Source organism: Pogoniulus pusillus, chromosome 38 (assembly GCF_015220805.1).
Source record: "Pogoniulus pusillus isolate bPogPus1 chromosome 38, bPogPus1.pri, whole genome shotgun sequence".
NCBI lineage: Eukaryota > Metazoa > Chordata > Aves > Piciformes > Lybiidae > Pogoniulus > Pogoniulus pusillus.
The window spans coordinates 9,220,810-9,239,322 of NC_087301.1; the positions used below are offsets into that span (position 1 = coordinate 9,220,810).

At 61.6% G+C, this 18,513-nt stretch overlaps 4 protein-coding genes across 14 annotated transcripts; 3 read left to right on the top strand and 1 right to left on the bottom strand.

Annotated features, from left to right (window-relative positions):
* Positions 1–49: 49 nt before the first annotated feature.
* On the top strand, positions 50–3,958 carry RPUSD4 (RNA pseudouridine synthase D4). The gene is made up of 7 exons (XM_064173190.1): positions 50–232; positions 1,359–1,524; positions 1,715–1,916; positions 2,343–2,436; positions 2,508–2,658; positions 3,276–3,373; positions 3,493–3,958. The coding sequence occupies exons 1-7, from the start codon at positions 65–67 to the stop codon at positions 3,676–3,678; spliced, it is 1,065 nt and encodes a 354-aa protein (XP_064029260.1). The 5' UTR covers positions 50–64; the 3' UTR covers positions 3,679–3,958.
* An 87-nt stretch (positions 3,959–4,045) lies between these two features.
* On the top strand, positions 4,046–7,695 carry PANX3 (pannexin 3). 4 transcript variants are annotated; one of them, XM_064173187.1, is made up of 6 exons: positions 4,046–5,077; positions 5,624–5,766; positions 5,846–6,060; positions 6,167–6,819; positions 7,205–7,414; positions 7,548–7,695. In XM_064173187.1, coding segments are annotated over exons 1-6 (1,404 nt in total). In that variant the 5' UTR covers positions 4,046–4,896; the 3' UTR covers positions 7,550–7,695. The 4 variants fall into 4 exon arrangements, with proteins under 4 accessions (XP_064029257.1, XP_064029255.1, XP_064029256.1 ...); XM_064173185.1 differs by having other exon boundaries at positions 7,205–7,695; XM_064173186.1 differs by having other exon boundaries at positions 7,316–7,695.
* A 273-nt stretch (positions 7,696–7,968) lies between these two features.
* Positions 7,969–16,261, bottom strand: SIAE (sialic acid acetylesterase). 7 transcript variants are annotated; one of them, XM_064173178.1, is made up of 10 exons: positions 16,166–16,261; positions 13,408–13,572; positions 12,221–12,384; positions 12,002–12,140; positions 11,745–11,928; positions 11,345–11,442; positions 11,107–11,240; positions 8,988–9,142; positions 8,716–8,911; positions 7,969–8,642 (listed from the first exon to the last, which is right to left on the bottom strand). In XM_064173178.1, the coding sequence occupies exons 1-10, from the start codon at positions 16,206–16,208 to the stop codon at positions 8,373–8,375; spliced, it is 1,548 nt and encodes a 515-aa protein (XP_064029248.1). In that variant the 5' UTR covers positions 16,209–16,261; the 3' UTR covers positions 7,969–8,372. The 7 variants fall into 7 exon arrangements, with proteins under 7 accessions (XP_064029248.1, XP_064029246.1, XP_064029249.1 ...); XM_064173181.1 differs by lacking the exon at positions 8,988–9,142 and having other exon boundaries at positions 8,406–8,642; XM_064173176.1 differs by having other exon boundaries at positions 8,716–9,142; positions 12,002–12,384; positions 13,489–13,572.
* SPA17 (sperm autoantigenic protein 17) lies at positions 15,397–18,084 on the top strand. 2 transcript variants are annotated; one of them, XR_010308737.1, is made up of 4 exons: positions 15,397–15,437; positions 16,727–16,857; positions 17,549–17,607; positions 17,757–17,856. XR_010308737.1 is itself a non-coding variant. In XM_064173191.1 (3 exons), the coding sequence occupies exons 1-3, from the start codon at positions 16,689–16,691 to the stop codon at positions 17,988–17,990; spliced, it is 462 nt and encodes a 153-aa protein (XP_064029261.1). In that variant the 5' UTR covers positions 16,316–16,688; the 3' UTR covers positions 17,991–18,084. The 2 variants fall into 2 exon arrangements, 1 of the variants encoding a protein (XP_064029261.1); XM_064173191.1 differs by lacking the exon at positions 15,397–15,437 and having other exon boundaries at positions 16,316–16,857; positions 17,757–18,084.
* Positions 18,085–18,513: the final 429 nt, after the last annotated feature.

Consider the following 18,513-nt stretch of genomic DNA (forward strand, 5'->3'; position numbering starts at 1 on the left):
CCGCAGTGCCGCCCCCGCGCCGCCGCCATTGGTCGGAAGGGGGAGGAGGGAGGGCGGCAGGAAGATGGCGGCGGCCGGCGGCGGCTGCGGGCTGTGGCGGCGGCTCGGGGCCGGCGGGGGCTGGGCTGTGCGGGCAGCCAGCAGCGGCCGGCGGGCGGCGGCGGAGGCCCCCCGGGCCGAGGAGCTGGCGGAGCGGCTGCGGGCGCGAAAAAGGGAGGAGGAGAAGCGAGAGGTGAGCGGGGAGCCATAGCGCGGCCCGGGCGGATGCTGAGGGGAGAGGCTGAGCGGCTGCAGCTCCGCCGGCCCCGCGGGCGGCCCGGGCCCGGTGTGGGTCGGATGCGGCTTCACGGGGCCGAGCGCCCTGCCCTCGGGGCACAACCGCATGAACGCTCTAGGCTGGAGGCAGCTCGGCTGGACAGTGCCCTGCGGGAGAAGAGCTGGGTGCTGGCAGCGGCAGCTGAAGGGGAGCCAGGGGGTGCCCAGGTGGGCAAGAAGGGCAGCAGCAGCCTGGCCTGGCTCAGCAGTGGTGTGGGCAGCAGGAGCAGGGCAGGGATTCTGCCCCTGGGCTGGGCACTGCTGAGGCCACCCCTTGAGTGCTGGGTTCAGCTGTGGGCCCTGAGTGCCAGGAGAACACTGAGGAGCTGGAGCAGGGCCAGAGAAGGGCAGCAAAGGTGGGGAAGGGTCTGGAGAGCTTTTGGGGAGGGGCTGAGGGACCTTGCTGGAGAAGAGGAGGCTGAGGGGAAACCTTCTGGTTGTGCCCTGAAAGGAGGTTGACACGAGGTGGGGATTGGTCTCTTGTCCCCAAGAAACGAGTGATAGGACGAGAGGAAAAGGCCTGCAGCGGCAGCAGGGCAGGTTGAGGTTGAACATGAGGAACAATTTCAGCCCTTTCAGGGGCTGCCCAGGGCCTAGGCAGATTTTCTTTCCCAACGTGTGAGGTTCCTGGAGTCGGTCAGAGGATGCCTGGAGTTCAGGGCTGGCACTTTCCTCGCAGGAGCTGGAAGCAGAGAGAAGCATTTTTGAGACCAAGCAAATTTTTGCAGGTAGAAGGCAAGAATTGGAGGTTATAAGATGCAGGAAAGAGCCTAGCACCGAATTTCACTTTCCAAAATGTGATGTTCCTGGAGACAGTCCATCCCTGGAGGTGTCTGGGAGCTGTGCTGAGGGCCCTGGTGTGGTGGTGACCTGGCAGTGCTGGGTTCATGCTCTGAAAGCTCTGTTCCGTCCAAAACGGGTCTGTGACTCTGGCCGTGCACACTGCAGCACTGGGCAGGTGGGAAGCAAGTGCGGGTCAGGCAGAGGCATGTGAAAGCCAAGAGCTGCTCACCCCCCACTGAGGGCCGTTTCTGCTCCCCCAGGCGCCCCAGGACGCGGCGCAGAGGCGGGTGCGGCAGCTGGCCACGCTGGGCAGGCGGCTGCAGCAGCTGCACCCCAACGTGCTGGCCAAGATCCTCAAGGAGGGGACCTTGTTCCAGAACGAGGAGATTGTGGTGATCAACAAACCCTACGGCCTGCCCGTGCACGGTGAGCGCACAGCAGCAGTGCTGCTGCTGCAGAGGCTGGAACGGTGCTGATGGAGCATCCTCTCTCCATCCTCCCCTGGCTGAGCTTTCCTCCCTGGGGAGGCGTCTGGGGACTCCGGCACCTTTGTGTCGCTGCCTCCATCTTGTGTTTTGAGCTTCTGCCCTGACTCCTTTGCCTGTGGGTTCTGCAGGAGGCCCTGGGGTCAAGAACTGCATCACTGATGTGCTGCCAATTTTGGCCAAGATGTTGGAGAACATGAAAGCTGAGCCACTCCACCTCTGCCACCGGCTGGACAAAGAGACCACCGGCGTGATGGTGCTGGCACGGAGCAAGGAGGTGGCAGACAGGATCCGGCTCCTCTTCAAGACCCGGCAGGTGGAGAAGATCTACTGGTAGGAAAGGGCTGGGTGGAGAAGTGGCTTCAAAAGGTTTAAAGAAGGGTTTGAGGAGTGGCTGAGGGGACTGGCAGAGGGGGATAAGAAGGGTCTGGAGAAGGGCTGAAGGGACAATTAAGCAGCTTTGAAGGGTTTGAAGAAAGATCAGAAGGGGGTGTGAAGAGTCTGGAGAAGGGCTGAAGGGACAGCCAGAAGGGGTTGTGAAGAGTCTGGAGAAGAGCTGAAGGGACAGCCAGAAGGGGCTGTGGTGCCTGAAGAAGGGCTGGGGCACCAGGATGTGGGGCTCTAGAAACACTGAGTGTTTATCTTTCCTCAAGCCTCTTTTTGTGAGCCAGTGTGATGGGAAGAGGGCTGTAGGGAAGGTTCCTCTCCCACTGATGTAACCCCCACCCTCCACCCTGGACCTCTGCTTTCCTTCACCAGGGCAATTAGCCTGGGGGAGCCTGACCCTGCCGAGGGTGTGGTGGAGATCCCCATGGTGGAGAAGGAGGTGCAGAGCCACCAGTCACACTACAAGGTGAGCCACACAGCCTGCGGGCCGCCGCTCCCTGCTCCCTGCCCCGGGCTCACCCTCTCTACCCGCCTCAGATGACGCTGGCCCCCAGCTACCGCCTGCGGCCGGAGGACGGGAGGGAGGTGAGGACGCGCAGGGAGCGCGGCGCCGAGAGCGCTGTGACTCGCTACCGCTGCCTGGCCACTGCCGCCGCCTGCTCCCTGCTGGAGCTGCAGCCCATCACGGGTGAGCTGTCCCCAGCACTGCAGGGCTTTCCCTGCAGCTCTGCAGACATGAAGTCATTTTTGGGTTGAGTTCTGGGAATAAACCACCCCCGGGGTGGTGGTTTGTAGCCAAGCTGCTCTGTGGTGATTTCGGCACGGGAGTAGCCATGGGAGGGGGGCGCTGGGAGCTGAGGTCTGGTGCAGCTGCTGGTCACCTCTCACAGAATCACAGAGTGCACTGAGTTGGACCCTCAGAGAAGAAAGAAGTCAGAAAGAAATTCTTCCTGGTGAGAGTGGGGAGGCACTGGAACAGGTTCCTGGGGAGGTTGTTGATGCCTCCTTCCTGGAGGTGTTCGAGGCCAGGTTGGATGAAGCCTTGAGCAACCTGGGCTGGTGACCCTGACCCTAACCCCTGGCAGCAGGCTTGGAACTAGATAATCTTTAAGGACCCTTCCAGCCCAAACCATGCAATGATTCTGTGATCCTTCTTCAACCCCACTGCAGTCAGTAGGGACATCCCCAACTAGATTAGGCTGCTCAGGGCCCCATCAAGGATGACCCTGAATGACTCCAGGGACAGAGCCTCCACTCCATCTCTAGCAACCTGCTCCACTACTTCACTGTTTCTGCTCCTCTCAGGGGTGAAGCACCAGATCCGGGTCCACCTGGCCTATGGCTTGGGCTGCCCCATCCTGGGGGATCACAAATATTCCCACTGGAGCAAGCTGGCACCACAGGTAAGGCAGCTCCTGGAGCTGGATCCATCCCCTCTGTGCCCCCAGCTCCTCCCGGGCTGGGGTTAAGTGCCAGCTGAAGAGATGAGGGTGTGGAAGAGCTGTGCTCTGTCCTCACACAGAAGCTCCCCGAGGTCACCTTGAGGAGGCTGAGGCTGCAGCAGAGCAAGGCTCGGCACCTGCCCCTGCACCTCCACGCCCGCCGGCTCTGTCTGCCGCTGGGCCAGCAGCTCGACCTCGTCTGCAAGCCTCCCCCCTTCTTCCAGAAGACGCTGGAGAAGCTGGAGCTGGACATCAGCAGAGACTGAGGAGGCAGGGCCTGGAGTGCTGCTGCCATCCCTCTCCCCTCCAGCACGTGGGCCACTCGGGCTCCACCTTGCAGCCAGCAGTGGCATGAAGTCCACCAGAGGCCTCCTGTTTCGGTACTCATGTTGGTGGCTTCGGAGCAGGTACCTGCCTGTGCTGGCCTTGATGTGGGGCAGGAGGGTGGCTGCAGAGCCTCTTGTCTGGACAAATGAGGTTGGGCAGAAGCTGGCTTTGGTCCAGTCCCTGCTTTGAACTTGGTGAGCAATAAACGGTCGCAGTGTCTGCCGAGGGTCGTGTCTGTGTGCTCAGCCTGGTGGAGCTCAGTCCCTGGCCGCTGTCCCTCCTGGTTTGAGGGCTGCCTAGAGCTGTCAGCAGCTTCTCCTCCCGTCCTGGCATTCCACACTTGGATTTGGAGACTCACTCATTCCAAAATCCATCGAAAGCTCAATTTGGCAGCTCCTGGGGGCTGTCTGGCTGTGCCCAGAGGATTTCCTCCACTCGGCTTGGCTGGGCAGCTCCGGGACTCCCTCTGCTCTGTGCTGCCAGAGCCGTTGGCATGGGATTTTGGGAGCAGCTCCACTTCAGGAGGCTCTTTCCCGTCCCACCACCTCTTCTGATTTCCTTACTGCTTGTTTCTAGATCCTGTTACCAGGATCCTTCTCCTTCAGGATCTTGCTGTGGAACCAGATGCCTCCTCAGGGCATGGGGGAAGGAGAATGGGAAGGCTGAAAAGCTGGGCAGCCTCAGAATGGTGCCCACCAGCGTTTGGTGTCTCTTTGCCTGCCCCTAGATGTGGGCACTGGGACATCCTCCAGCCCCTCTGGCTGATTTGGGTGCTGGAAATGTCTCTGTGCCCCGCTGTGGACCTGGCTGGGGCTTCTTGGTAGGGTAATTCCCTGTGTCCCAGCTCTCTGCTCACAAAGGTGGGCTGAAAAATCTCTGGGGAGCTCCACACCCCTTGAATGTGGGCCCAAAAATACATCAACTTATGAGAGAGGGACCTAAAACCACTGGCAGCAAGGGAGTGGCTGTGGCCAGGGAGGGACGTGGTTGCCTTTTAGCTATTTTGGGGGGTGCTATTTCCACCAAGGTCCCCCCTGTCATTACCATCGCCTCAAGCTCTCGTTTACAGCCCAGTTCGGAGCTTCAGCCGTTCAGTGTCCCTCAGAGAGCAGCAGCAGCAGCAGCAGCAGCGGCAGACGCCTGTCCCGGCCAGCAGCATGTCGCTGTCACACACGGCCGCCGAGTTCATGCTGTCGGACGCGCTGCTGCCGGAGCCCGGCGGGGCGCGCACTCGGCGGCTACGGCTGGAGCTGCCCAGCGACCGCCTGCTGAAGTTCGTCACCGTGGGGCTGCCTCTTTGCCTCGTCTCCTTGGCCTTCGCCCGCGAGTTCTCTGCCGGTAAGCTGGGGGACTTTGGGGGTCTTTGAGTCCCCAGCAGCTGCTGGTGGTGGTTTGGTCGCTGCAAACCCCTGGTGGTCACAGCCCGAGGTGGAGCAGGCTCGTTCGGGAGCTGTTTTGTCTCCAGGGGTGTTTATTGATTTGGTTTCCTGAGTCATTGGTGTTGGGAAAGTGAATCGATGCTGCCCCCCCAGCTGCTTGCCCCCAGCACCTTTGGGTGCTAGGGGCTGTTTCCGAGGAGGAAGGTGCTGGCAGGGGCTGGTCAGGCAGCACAGAGGGTTGCATTGATGGTGCCTTGTGGCCTCAGTCTAAATCTGGCCTCGGCTAACATCCCTGTGGGGATTTGGCCTGGCTCCAGTTCCTGGCTGCTCTCCAGTTCCTCCACCATGTTCAAAGGTTTGTGTGCAGGAAGCGATGGAGCAGTCCTGGCTTGGGAAGCACAGCCCCAGACTGAGCACAGAAAAGGCTTTCTGTGGGCTCTCCACTGGCACCTTGGCCCAGTGTGCACCTGTGGCTAAGGGTCACCCTCCTCCTCCTCACCTCCAGGCTCCCAGATCAGCTGCTTCTCTCCCACCAACTTCACTGGGAAGCAGGCTGCCTACGTTGACACAGCCTGCTGGGACTCCCTGCTCCACCACGGCTATGACGCTGAGGGACAGCCTCTCACCAAGTCCCTCTGGGTGCTCAAGGTATGGCCCAAGCTCAGGTCAAGGTGCCCTCAGCTCCCATTTGGGTCACCATCTGACATCTCCTTGTCCCCTTGCCCAGGTCTTCCCCTACTCACTGCTGGTGGTGGCGGTGCTGATGTACCTGCCCTACCTGCTGTGGCGCTACGCAGCCGCCCCCGCCCTGCACTGCGACCTCCTCTTCATCATCGATGAGCTGGACAAGTCCTACAACCGCTCCGTGCGCCTGGTGCAGCACATGAGGAAGGTCCAGCAGGCCAGCGCTGAGCCCGAGAGCTTCTGGGAGGAGTATGAGAGGTTAGGCCAGCAGGCAGCCCTCTGGAGTCCCTGCACGCTGAGGGTGGAGCCGGGCGGGGTGCCGGGGCGTGGGGCGGGTGGCTCTGACTGCTCTGGGTGCCCTCAGGGCTCGCCGCCAGCGCTACTTCGAGTTCCCGCTGCTGGAGCGGTACCTGGCCTGCAAGCAGCGCGCCCACGCCTTGGCCTTCGTCTACATCCTGAGGAACCTCCTCCTGCTCCTCTTCTTGGCCGCCACCTGCCTCTACCTGGTCTTCCTCCACCTCAACGTCTTCTTCCAGGATGAATTCAGCTGCTCCATCAAAACGGGGCTGCTCCAGGCAGAGCCCCACATCCCCCCCCTCATCCCCTGCAAGCTGCTCTTCTACTCCACCTTCCAGCTCACCAGCCTCTCCCTGGGCAGCGTCTACGTCCTCCTCGTCCCTGTTGTCATCTATGGCGCCCTGCAGCTGTGCCAGTGGGACAAGGGTCTGCTCTCTGTCTACGAGATGCTGCCTGCTTTCGACCTCCTCAGCCGCAAGATGCTCACCTGCCCTGTCAACGACCTCAACATCATCCTGCTCTTCCTCCGTGCCAACATCTCACACCTCACCTCCTTCAGCCGCCTCAACGCTGTCAGTGCCCTGAAGGAAGCCACCCCCAACAGGGAGGACATCGACACCGTGGTGGACTTCATGACACTGCTGGCTGGGCTGGAGGCCACCAAACCCAAACACCCTGAGGCCGAAGGCAGTGCTTCCCTCTCCAACGGCGGGGCTCGAGGTGTGCTTGTTCAGTAGAGACAGCTTCCTCCTGCTCCTCTTGCATCCCAAATCCCAGCCTTTGGGCTCCGAAACCCCAGCCCTTGACTCCCCAGTCCCCACCCTGCAGGGATTGGGATCCTTCCCCTGGAGCCAGGGCCTGCAGAGTTCTGGTGCCAGTGGTCGCCAGTTCCGGGTAGAGCCGGGGCTGGATTGCAGGAGCCAGGCTGCGATGCCGGCGCGGGGGTGGGAGTTGCTATAGGAACAGAAAGTGGAGCCTGAGGCTTCCATCTAAGCTCTGGGCAACACTGGGTGGGTGCTGGAGGGGGTCTCCATTTTTGGGAAGGAGGAGCTTGGACTCCTTGGGGGCTGATGCTGAAGGGACTATTCCTGCCCCCTTCTCCTAGTGGGAAGCTGGAGCTGGATCTCCAAGGCTGAGCCTCATCCCTGTCCCACTTTGAAGGACCTGTGGGGGTGCCCCTTTTGTCCCCCTCTTCAATTCCTGACTCCCACAGCAGTGATGCTGAGGCTCTGCCAGTGGCTCGCCCTGGGCAGGACTGAATCCAGGATTCCAGGCTCCTTTCCCGGTCCCAAACTGCAGTCCGAAGGCTGCGACTGTAAGGAAGCGCCGGAGCCGAGCTGGCTGCAGCAGCCGCGTTGGCCTGGCAACGGCGGGGCCGGCACAGCCGCCTCTGGGCTGCTGCGGTTTGCCCACTTCGCTGACCTCCTCCTCTTCCTCTCTCTGCCCAGAAGTGAAACCTGGAGTGGAAGCGCTGGGAAAACCCTCCCGGGACTCATTCGGCTCTGCTTGACCCCTCCAGGAGCAGGCAGGATCCTAGGGATCCAGTTTGATCCACTCCTTCCTCCAGTGCATTAAACAAGTTTGGATCCATCCCGAGCTGAGCTCAGCTGTTCTCTTCCTGGGATGGGGGAGCCTCTCCTTATGTTTATCCAGCAAAACAACATCTAAAGTGGGGAGCAGAGACCCTCTGGGATGTCTCACTCTGAGTAGGGCAGATGCCACCTTCTGCCTCTTCCGCACAGATCTCCTGGCTTCTAGGGCAGTAAGTTGGGAATCATGGAATTGTTTGGGTTGAGAAAGACCTTTTAAGAGTCCAACCATTAACTGGAAGCCTAAAGGATGCTCCGAGGGGAAAAAAGGATCCAAGGATGAACCAAACACTTTTATTAATGAATCGTCAACAGAGGGAGGTGGAGGACACTGAGCTGCCACAAACCAGCAGCTGCCAGCCTCAGCGTCCAGCTGTGGACTGGTTATGGTAGAGCTCCTCTGCCCCCTTACCCCCTGCCACATCTCTGAGGGCAGTAAGGAGCAGCAGTGAGGGGTTCTGCCCCCACCTCTGTGTCCTGCTGCTCATCTTCACCTCAGTTAGATGGATGTCAGTTAAATTGGTTTCCTCACCCCTGCCAACCCCTTTTGCAGCCTTGACTTCAGGCCACAAAGCTGGGAAGTAGGACACAAAGCAGCCACCCGCAGCTGGCAGAGCCTCGGTGCCACCACCCCCAGCAGGTGTGAGCTGCCCCAGCCTGCCCTTGCCTACTGCCCCCCAGCTGTCAGGAGCTGGGGAGCAGCAGCAGCTCCTTGCTCCCGGCCGCTTGGGCTCTCCCCGAGGCTCCCCTGGAGGTGTCCAGGAGGAAGGGAGGTGCAGGCAGCCCCTGGCTGTTGTAGAGGGCACAGGCCTGGTAGTCACAGGGCCACTCTGCCCAGGCGTAGCGCAAGCCCAGCACCAGCGGCCCGCAGCCTGCCAGGGCCAGTGTCACCGTGCGGGACCCCACTGCCACCACCGGCGCTGGCACCCACCCGCGCTGGCTGGAGCAGCGAACCTGGGTGGGGAAGAAGCCTCCATCAGCGTGGGCTGCCCTGTGCCAGCCAGGGCAGAAGCCTTCCCCTCCTTACCTCGAAGCCTGCCGCGTCCCTCCGCCGCCAGAGCAGCTCCTGGCTGTAGGTGACGTTCAGCAGCCCCTTGGTCACCTCCAGGGTGGCACGGGCCGGGTACGGCCCCTGGAACACGAGGGACCGCTCCCCGTACGCCACCGCCCTGGCACCCAGCTGCAGCCGCAGGGCCACGGTCTGCTTGTCCCGGGGGTGGATGCTGCCGAGGAAGAGGAGGGAGGCAGCGGTCACTGAGAGCTCCAGCTGCGGGCCCGGGCCCCGCCGCCCGCACTCGCCTGCCGTAGGGGGAATGCTCATCGCCCAGGTCCATGGCCACGGCCATGAAGGTGTTGGGCATCCTGGCGTTGGGCACCACCCCCAGGTCGGCCGTTTGGTGCCAGCGCAGCCGCGCGAAGCTATCGTCAGGGCTCTGCCGGCGGTAGGTGGACAACTGCGGGGCAAGGAGCAGCCGGGAAGGAGCTCAGCACCCCAGCAGGATGCATCCAGCCAGGAAGGGGCTCAGCACCCCGGCAGGATGCATCCAGCCAGGAAGGGGCTTAGCACCACGGCAGGATTCATCCAGCCGAGAAGGGGCTCAGCACCCCGGCAGGATTCATCCAGCCGAGAAGGAGCTCAGCACCCTGGCAGGATTCATCCAGCCGAGAAGGGGCTCAGCACCACGGCAGGATTCATCCAGCCGAGAAGGGGCTCAGCACCCCGGCAGGATTCATCCAGCCGAGAAGGGGCTCAGCACCACGGCAGGATTCATCCAGCCGAGAAGGGGCTCAGCACCCCGGCAGGATTCATCCAGCCGAGAAGGGGCTCAGCACCCCGGCAGGATTCATCCAGCCGAGAAGGGGCTCAGCACCCTGGCAGGATTCATCCAGCCAGGAAGGGGCTCAGCACCCCGGCAGGATTCATCCAGCCGGGAAGGAGCTCAGCACCCCGGCAGGATTCATCCAGCCGAGAAGGGGCTCAGCACCCCATCAGGACTCATCAGACTGGGGAAAGGGCTCAGCATCCCAAAAGTATTTATCCAGGTGTTTGCTGCATCCCCTCCCTGCCACTGTCTTTTGGGGTGTGAAGGGATGAGTGACAGTACCCTGAGCATCACAGCACTGTCCCCAGAGGAGGGTCACAGAAGACACCTTTGAGATCATGGAGTCCAACATCTACCAGCAGTGCCAGGGCACCAACAACCCAGGGCACTCAGCACCACAGCTCCAGGTCTCTGAAATCACTCCAGGGATGGAGACTCCACCACTGCCCTGGGCAGCCTGGAACAGGCCTGGAGAACCCTCGAGGGGAAGAAATTGTTTCTCATGGCCAACCCAAACCTCCTCTGGGGCAACCTGAGGCCATTTCTTCTTGTCCTGTCCCTTGTTCCCTGGCAGCAGAGCCCAACCCCAGCTGGCTGCAGGCTCCTGGCAGGGAGCTGCAGAGAGCAATGAGGTCTCCTCTCAGCCTCCTCTGCTCCACGCTCAGCACCCCCAGCTGCCCCTCCCCAGCCCTCTTCTCCAGACCCTTCCCCACCTTTGCTGCCCTTCTCTGGCCCTGCTCCAGCTCCTCAGTGTCCTCCTGGCACTCAGGGCCCACAGCTGAACCCAGCACTCAAGGGGTGGCCTCAGCAGTGCCCAGCCCAGGGGCACAATCCCTGCCCTGCTCCTGCTGCCCACACCACTGCTGAGCCAGGCCAGGCTGCTGCTGCCCTTCCTGCCCACCTGGGCACTCCCTGGCTCCCCTTTAGCTGCTGCCACCCAGCACCCCCAGGGCCTTTCCTGCTGGGCACTTTCCAGCCACTCTGCCCCAGCCTGGAGCTCTCCTGGGACTGCTGTGCCCCAGGGGCAGGACCCAGCCCTGGGCCTTGCTGAACCTCATCCCATTGCCCTTGGCCCATCCATGCAGCCTGGCCTGGTCCCTCTGCAGAGCCTCCAACCCTGCAGCAGAGCACAGCCACCCAGCTTGGTGCCATCTGCACACTGCCTGCGGGAGCTTCAGTCCTGTCCAGATCATTGCTGAAGCTGAGCCCTGGGGACACCATCTGTGAGCAGCCCCCAGCTGGTTCAGCTCCATTCCCCAGCACCCTCGGGGCCAGCTGTTACCCAGTGCAGCACCCACCCCTCCGAGCCGGCATCTTCTCCAGGGGGGTGCTGCGGGGCACAATTCCATCTGGCCACAGCCACAGCCTGGCCCTCTCCCACTCTGCAGGTCATGGAAGCAGATGTGGCTGCCCAAGCAGGGCTCTCCCCTCCTGCCCCGACACGGACTGTGCCTGAGCCCCTGCGTGTCCCACGCGATGCCACTTAAGATGATTTGCTCCATGCCCTTCTGCACCAGTGAGGCCAGGCCAGCAGCCCTCCCATCCTCCTCGCTGCCGGGGGGCTCACACGGGTGCCCTGGGGCGCTGCTCCTCACCTGCACGAAGCCGAAGGGCAGCAGGGGCAGGCTCTGCCCGGCCGAGGCAGCGTGGGCAGTGCGGCGCCAGTCGGCGATGAGCGCGGGGAAGCTGCAGCTGTACTGCTCCCTGTGCAGGAGGACGTTGGCCTCGCCTGCCACCGAACCCGGCGTGGTGAGAGCCTGGGGGGCTGCCGTGGGGCTTCTCCCGCCTCAGGGAGGGGAAACACCCCCAGACCCTCCCGCCCTGGGGGCTTGCCTTGGTACCAGGCAAGGCCGCGCAGCGCCATGCGGAGCAGGGGGTGGACCATGGCGTTCCACAGCACCGAGGGCGCCTGCGGCCCCGACGGCAGCTGGCTGGGGGAGACACAAGGAGGCAACGCTGGGCTTAAGGGGGAGCCAAAACGCGAGGGGTGGAGGTAGAGCAGGCACCATGCAAAGGGGAGTGCTGGGCTCCTCTTCCTCCTCCCACACCCCACTTGGGCACTGAGGTGAGAGGATTTTACCCAGAGCAAGCAAGACGATGCCAGGAGGCAGCAGCAGGGAGGCTTTGGGAGGGGAAATGGGATGGGAAGGATGCAGGATGCCCCCCATGAGCGACTGCCCCCAAAACCAGCATGGCAGGAGGCAGGAGCTGCTCCCACTGCCTCGACTCTCACCTCCCTGTGTCCTCCAGGAGCCCACAGGCCCGCAGAGCCCTCCGGGAGGACCAAGCCTCGATGGGGGTCCCCGGCCAGGCCGCCTGCACCAGCCCCACGGGGTATCGCCGGGCGTCGTAGAGGGCACGGCCCAGCAGCCAGCAGACGGCCGAGAAGTAGGTGAAGTTGCCGTGGCCCAGGTTTGCTGCCCGAGAGCCAGGGGGTTACAACAGGCAGAAGAGAAGAGGCCACCCGCAGGGCCTTGGGGAGGGGCTCACCAGCCGTGGGGACGGCCCAGGGCAGGTCGATGCGCTCCAGGTCCTGCAGCTCCACGTCGGAGCGGGCAGGAGCCGCGGCGAAGAGGCGGACGTGGGGGTAGCGAGCGGCAGCAGCCAGCTCCCGGCTGGCATTGGCGATCTAGGGGAGAGTTGGCAGCACCCCAGGAGCTGCCCGGCCCGGCCCGCGGCTGGGAAGCTCCCGAGCCCGCGGGTGCCCACCTGCAGCACTGTCATTGCCATGTTGCTCTGCCCACTGCACAGCCACACGTCCCCGAAGTAGACGTCCTGCAGCGTCGCATTCTGCAGGCCCTGTGCGGCTGTCAGCTCGTAGGGACCACCCTGAGCCATGGGCTCCAGGACAGCTGTCCACGTCCCAGAAGGCCCTGGAAGAAGAGGATGCACTTTGCCTTCCACAGCCCCCACAAAGACCTCCAGACCTTTGTGAAGAGGTTTGATGAGTGGACAGACAGGCACTGAGGGGAAGCTTCCCCAGCAGGGAGCCAGGCTGGGGCCATGGATCTCGGAAGCTCTCTGCCATCAGAAGGTCTTTCCTGCTCCCGCAGCTTGCTCCTCCTGCAGCAACCGAAGGGTTAAACCGAAAATCTCGCAGACAAATGTGTGTCAGAGCAGAAGCTGCTGGGAGCAACTCGACTGCAGGAGCAGCTTGGTGTGTGCATGTGTGACACCGAGATGGCTCCTGCTAATTTTAGAGGCGCGGAGCCGAGGCGCAAAGATATTCTGCTGGAGCTCAGCGTGGATTTGCTGCTCGGCTGGGCCCGGACCCTGCAGATCTCCTGGCAGCAGCAGATCTCTGCTCTCTCACAAGACGCCTCCAGGCTCTCCAGCTTGTGGGGGAGCCCTTTGGGCACCGCTTTCACCTCCCAAAAGGTGATAAGCAGCCCCACAACTCACACTGAGATACTTCCAAGCCCTCCAGGAAGGTTCTACCTGTGAAGGTGACGTCCTTCAGGACTCAGAGATCCCCAGCAGGATCCTCTGTTGGGGAGGGATGCAGCCAAAAAAGCAGCTCTGGAGATTTCCCCGGAGATGGATTTGACAGGGAGCGGAGCTGAATCCACCCCCAGCTCCCTCTGCAGCCTCAGCGCCGGGCTCAGGCCTACGCTGTGCCTCCCACTGCAGGCTCCTGCTGCTGGGATCCCGCTGGTGGGAAACCGAAGTGAGCAGAGGCTGCTGCAGGCAGGGACAAGGACGGCTGAGCCCTTCTCAGACCTTCTGCAGAGGGGAAAAGCAGCCCTGGGGGTGCAGGAGCTGGAGCCGCCAGCGGCACTGTCACCTCTGCCAGCCCAGGGCAGCAGCTGGACACAGGCAGGCAGCCACTGGGGAGCCACAGTGCTGCCCAGCCCCCAGGCCAGCAGTCAGCTGCCTGCTGAGGGTCCAGGACAGACCTTTCACTGTCACCAGCTTCTTCATGACGACGATGCCACCCTCCCTGGAGAGAGCCAAGGTCACCGTGGCCCCCGGCTCACCGTAGCCCCACACCACAGCCCCTGCTGGCTCCTTCTGCAGCACCATGTGGTCACCGTAGTAGGAGGCGAAGCCCAGCAGTGCCCCTGGGATCAGACGGCACAAATGTCACCTCCAAGAGGCACAGAGCAAGGACAGAGATCATAGAAGCATAGAAAGGTTCAGGTTGGAAGGGATCTCAAAGCTCAGCCAGCCCCAAGCCCCCTGCTATAGGCAGGGACACCTGCCATTGGAACAGCTTGCTCAAGACCTCATCCCACCTGGTCCTGAACACCTCCCTGGGCTACCTGTGCCAGTCTCTCACCAGCCTCACTTCTTCCTCACATTCAGTTTCAATCTCCCCTCTGCCACTTCAAACCCATTCCTCCTCCTCCTCTCATTACCAGACCTTGTCAATAGTCCCTCCCCAGCCATCCTGTAACCCCCTTCAGATCCTGCAAGGCCACTCCAAGGTCTCCTCCAAGCCTTCTCTTCTCCAGACTGCAGAGCCCCAACTCTCTCAGCCTGTGCTCGTAGGAGAGGAGAGAAATCCTCCAACTCCCTCTTAAATGCAGAGTATTTCATGTCCTGCTCTAATTCACTGCCTCCTTCAGTCCTGGCCAAGCTTCAGGTGGTTAAAAGCAGTGCAGAGCTGAGGATGTGGCATGATTCAAGGTGCCCAGGAGAGCCCAACCCAAAGCCCAGCAGCCTGTGCCAGAGGGAGACTGGATACAGACTTTGGTTAAAATGCTCCAGTAGCAGGAGGGGAACCTCTCTGTCAGCCCAGCCCCGCAAGAAATAGGCTGTGACCTGTTCTTCCCCCTGCACAGCAAGTTTGGCGAGCAGGAGGATGGCAACCACCAGCCATGAGGAAGGAAGCAGAGATCTGACAGAAGCAGAAGACCTGTAAGATCATTACAGCCCCAAGGTGCAAGGCCCCAGGGTCCCTTAGCACCACATCTCTGCCTCTCTGGCCTCATCTGCTGGGGCAGGGGAAGAGACTCTACCAGCACAGTTACTGCAGAACAGGTTATTAGTTTGTAGGTGCTTTAAGTAATCCCCTGGATGGACAAACTGTCCTGGTAGGTCAGTGGAGGTCCAGTTTGGAGCATGATGTTGGAACAGCTGAGAGGCCTTTTGGGTGCCAGGTACCAAGTCACCCTCCCCTTCCAGCTCTGGGCCAAAAGGTTGCTGCAGCAGCTCAGGGCACTCAGCTGTGCCTGGTGCCTGATGTGCAAACCCAACAGCCTGATGCACCGAGGCAAAGGCAGGGAGCAGAAAGCACAGTCCCCCTGGCTGGTCCCCAGGCTGGACTGTCCTGCAAACAAAAGGACTTCTACCAGCACACCTAACTGGCAACGACCTCTGCCAGTTCCTGTCCTCAGGTGTGAACGAGGCCTGAGCAGCGGGAGCCAGGACACCCTCTGGCACCAGGGAGTTTGACTTCTAGCCCAAACGAGGCTGCAAATGTATCCCTGAAACTCTCACAGCAATGCCACAGCTCAACTCTCAACCCTGGCACCTCCAAAAAGCCTCATTTTGGCGGCGTGAACATCAAGGCATGCTTGGAAGAGGGTCAGGGCAAGGTCTGCAGGGCATGGGGAAGCTCCTCCGCAGCCCCTCCCGGGCTGCATTTAAGGCAGGAGATCAGCCTCAGCTCCTGTCCCACCGCCTCCCGCAGCAAGGCTCCGGGGAGGCCGAGTTACATAAAAAACTGAGTCGGAGGAGAGAAGGAAAGGGAAAAAAACCCAAACCAAACCCGAGACGCGGGGAAGAGCCTGGAGGCTATAAAAAGCAGCTGGGAGGAGGGACCGAGAGGCTGCTGAGCAGCCGCATGTGGCTCCCACCTTACGTAAAGCACCGACCCACGGCGGCAGCGCCGCGCCAAGGGCGCCCGGCAGGGGCTGGCAGGGTGCAAAGGCTGCTGAGGAGGGGGGCTGGGGGAGCGAACGGTGACGGAGAGGGTCTAAAGGTGCTGAAGAGGGCGCCGGGGGCGCAGGCGGTGTCAGGGGCTGAGGATTGTCAAAAAAGGGGCTGGGGGTGTAAAGGTTGCTGAAGAGGGGCTCTGGGGGCGTAAAGGCTGGCAGAGAGGGGCTGGAGCTGTGCAAAGGGTGGCAAAGAGGGGCTGGAAGGGTGTAAAGAGTGTTGAGAAAGGCCTGGGGCTGCAAAGGGCATCGAAGAGAGACTGCGGGGGACACAAAGGACATCGAAGAGGGGCTGAGGGTGTAAAAGGCATCAGAAGCAGGGTCTGGGGGGACGTGGAGGGTATTAGAGAAGGGGCTGGAAGGGTGCAGAGGACATCAAGGAGAGGCTTGTGATGTGCAAAGGGTGGCAAAGAGCAGCTAGGAGTGCAAAGGGCACCAAAGCAGGGCTCAGGGGGGTGCAAAGTGCCTCAGAGTGGGCAAGGCTTGGTGGGTAATAAGGTGTCAAAGCAGGAGTCAGGAGAGTGCCAAGGCCTCAAAGCAGGGCTCTGGTGGTGCCAAGGGCCCTGTTCCAAGGGCTGGAGGGTGCCAGGGGTCTCTAAGCAGGGCTCCAGGGGTGCAAGGAGCATTAACACAGGTCTCGGCGGTGCCAAGACCTTCAAAGCAGGTCCCAGGAGGCGGTGCCAAGGACCCTGAAGCAAGTCTGGGCCCCGAAGCAGAGCTCTGAGGGCGCCCCTCGGGGCTGGGGTCAGGGACCCAGGCCCCCCCAGCCCTTTACCTGCGGCCACCGGAGCCAGCGCCAGCAGCACCCACGCCGCCATCCCGGGGGGGTCACACAGCAGGGCCGGGGGGGGACTCCGCTGCCTGCCAGGCCCCGCCCCGCCCCAGGCCCCGCCCCCCGGGGCGGACCCTTCGTTGCCAAGCGACCGCGTCCCGACCGTGTCCCAGAGGCGGCAGCGAAGCGTGGCCGGGTCGGGGCCGGGGCAGGAGCCGGGGCTCGGGGCTGAGGCGTCAGGGGCCGGAAGGGACCGGGAGGGACTGCGGAGAGAGCGGCACGGAGGGAGGGCCCCGCGGGAACGGGCTCCGGGACCACGCACTGCGGCCGGGGCCAGCTGGCTCCGCGGCTGCGCAGTTGGAGGCGCCGAGCGCAGGCGCGGGGGGGCTGGTTGGGCCGCGCCCCCTAGCGGCGCTGCTGCCTCCCACCACCCCCCGGGCCCACCCTCTGGGCCGCGGGTTCGCGTCCCGGCGCCGGCAGTGTGCTCACCTTTGAACCCCACCGCTTGTGCCTGCTGCGGGGCGACATGGAAGAGGCTCCTATGGCCATCCCCTCCTCCTGCAGGACCCTGCGGCTGCCTCCCGGCTTCCTGAATCTGCTGGAGGGGCTGGCGAGGGAGGTGATTCGGGCACAGCCCCTGGACGTGGTGACCTTTGCTGCTCAGCACTTCCAGCAGCTGCTGCAGCAGAGAGAGGGTGAGTGGCGGTGCCCATCCCTGCACCACTTCCCCAGCCTGTGTGGCATCATGCCTGCCCGTCACCAGGACACCAGGCCTTCTTCCTGTACCTGTCACCCAGAGTGTCAGGCTTGCCTTGTGTGCCCTCCAGTCTGGCCATCAGACCTACCCATGTGCCTATTTCCCATGGTGTCCAGCCTGCCCTTGGGCCCATAGCATCAGATCTGCTCCTTGTACCCCTTTGCTCAGGGCATCAGGTTTCCCCATCTGTTCATTCACCAGAGAGCTAAGTCTGCTCCATGTGTGCCCATCATCCAGGGCATCAGGCCTGGCCTATATGCCCATCACGCAGGGCACAGCAGCTGCCTTGTGTGCCTATCACTCAGAATGTGGCACCTGCCCCATGTGCCCATTGCTTGGGGCATCAGCTCTGCCTAACGTGCCCATCACATGAGGTGGGCCTTTACCAGTGCCCATCACCCATGGTGTCAAGCTTTGTGCCCACTGCACCTGCCCCATGTGCCCATTGTTCAGGGCATGTGTCCATCAGGCCTTCCTCGGGAGCTCATTGTCCATGCTGCCAGGCTTGCCCTTATGCCCATCACCTAGGGCACCACACCAGCCCCATGTGCCCATCTGAGGGGACATTGCCCCTTGCCCTTCCCTCATGCCACCAACCCATGGCATCAAGCCTTCTCCTCCTTCACCAGATGGCTCAGTTGACCCTGTGGCACAGGGAGCCCTGATGGAGGACCAGCCTCTGTGCCAGGTAAGACTCACCCTACCCTCCCTGCACACACGCCTGGTGACTTTGGGGTATCTGGGGCAAAGGGCTGGCACTCCCCTCCCCGCCCCAGGCAGCTCCTCTGCTCTTGTCCCATGCCACCTAAATCCAGGCTCTTCCTGATTCTCCCTCAGGAGCCAAAGGAGGCCAAGGAGAAGGAGGCCAAGGACAGGGAGGAGGAGGAGCAGGCAGGCAGCAGGGCAGCCACACACAGGGTAAGTGGCACAGTGCCTGCACCCAAAACAAGGCCAGCCCAGCCCAACACAGGCACCCAGCAGCACCCCCAGACCCTCCTGGGGTGCAACAAGGAGGGGCAAACCCATGGTGTGTGTGTGTGGAGGATCACTCCCTGTAGATATTGGTACTGATAGCAACACTCAATGCCCTGGGTTAGAGCCTGAGGAGTCTGAAGAGATCAACAGGTACAGCCCCAATAAATACCTCTGCTGCCCCACAGTCTTTGTTACTTAATGGAGCCTGCTCACTTTACCCTCTAAGGGGAGATGTGCAGCAGTGTAAAAACATTCAATATGTGATTTATTTGTAGGCAAATGCCCTCTAAATACCTGCTCCTTAACCCTCTGGGCTCTGCTTGTTCCTTATCCTGCCTTCTATCAATACATGTTCTGTATATTAATGCAGGACATTAATGCATAGTCATCAGATCTATATCCATTAATGCACAGTCATCATATCTATATCCATTAATGCACAGTCATCAGATCTATATCCATTAATCACAGTCATCAGATCTATATCCATTAATCACAGTCATCAGATCTATATATGTGATATTCTTCTTGGTAAATGGCCTTTGCATGCATTTTTTACACCATGGATTAGAATCATAGAACCAGTCAGGGTTGGAAGGGACCACAAGGAGCAGCCAGT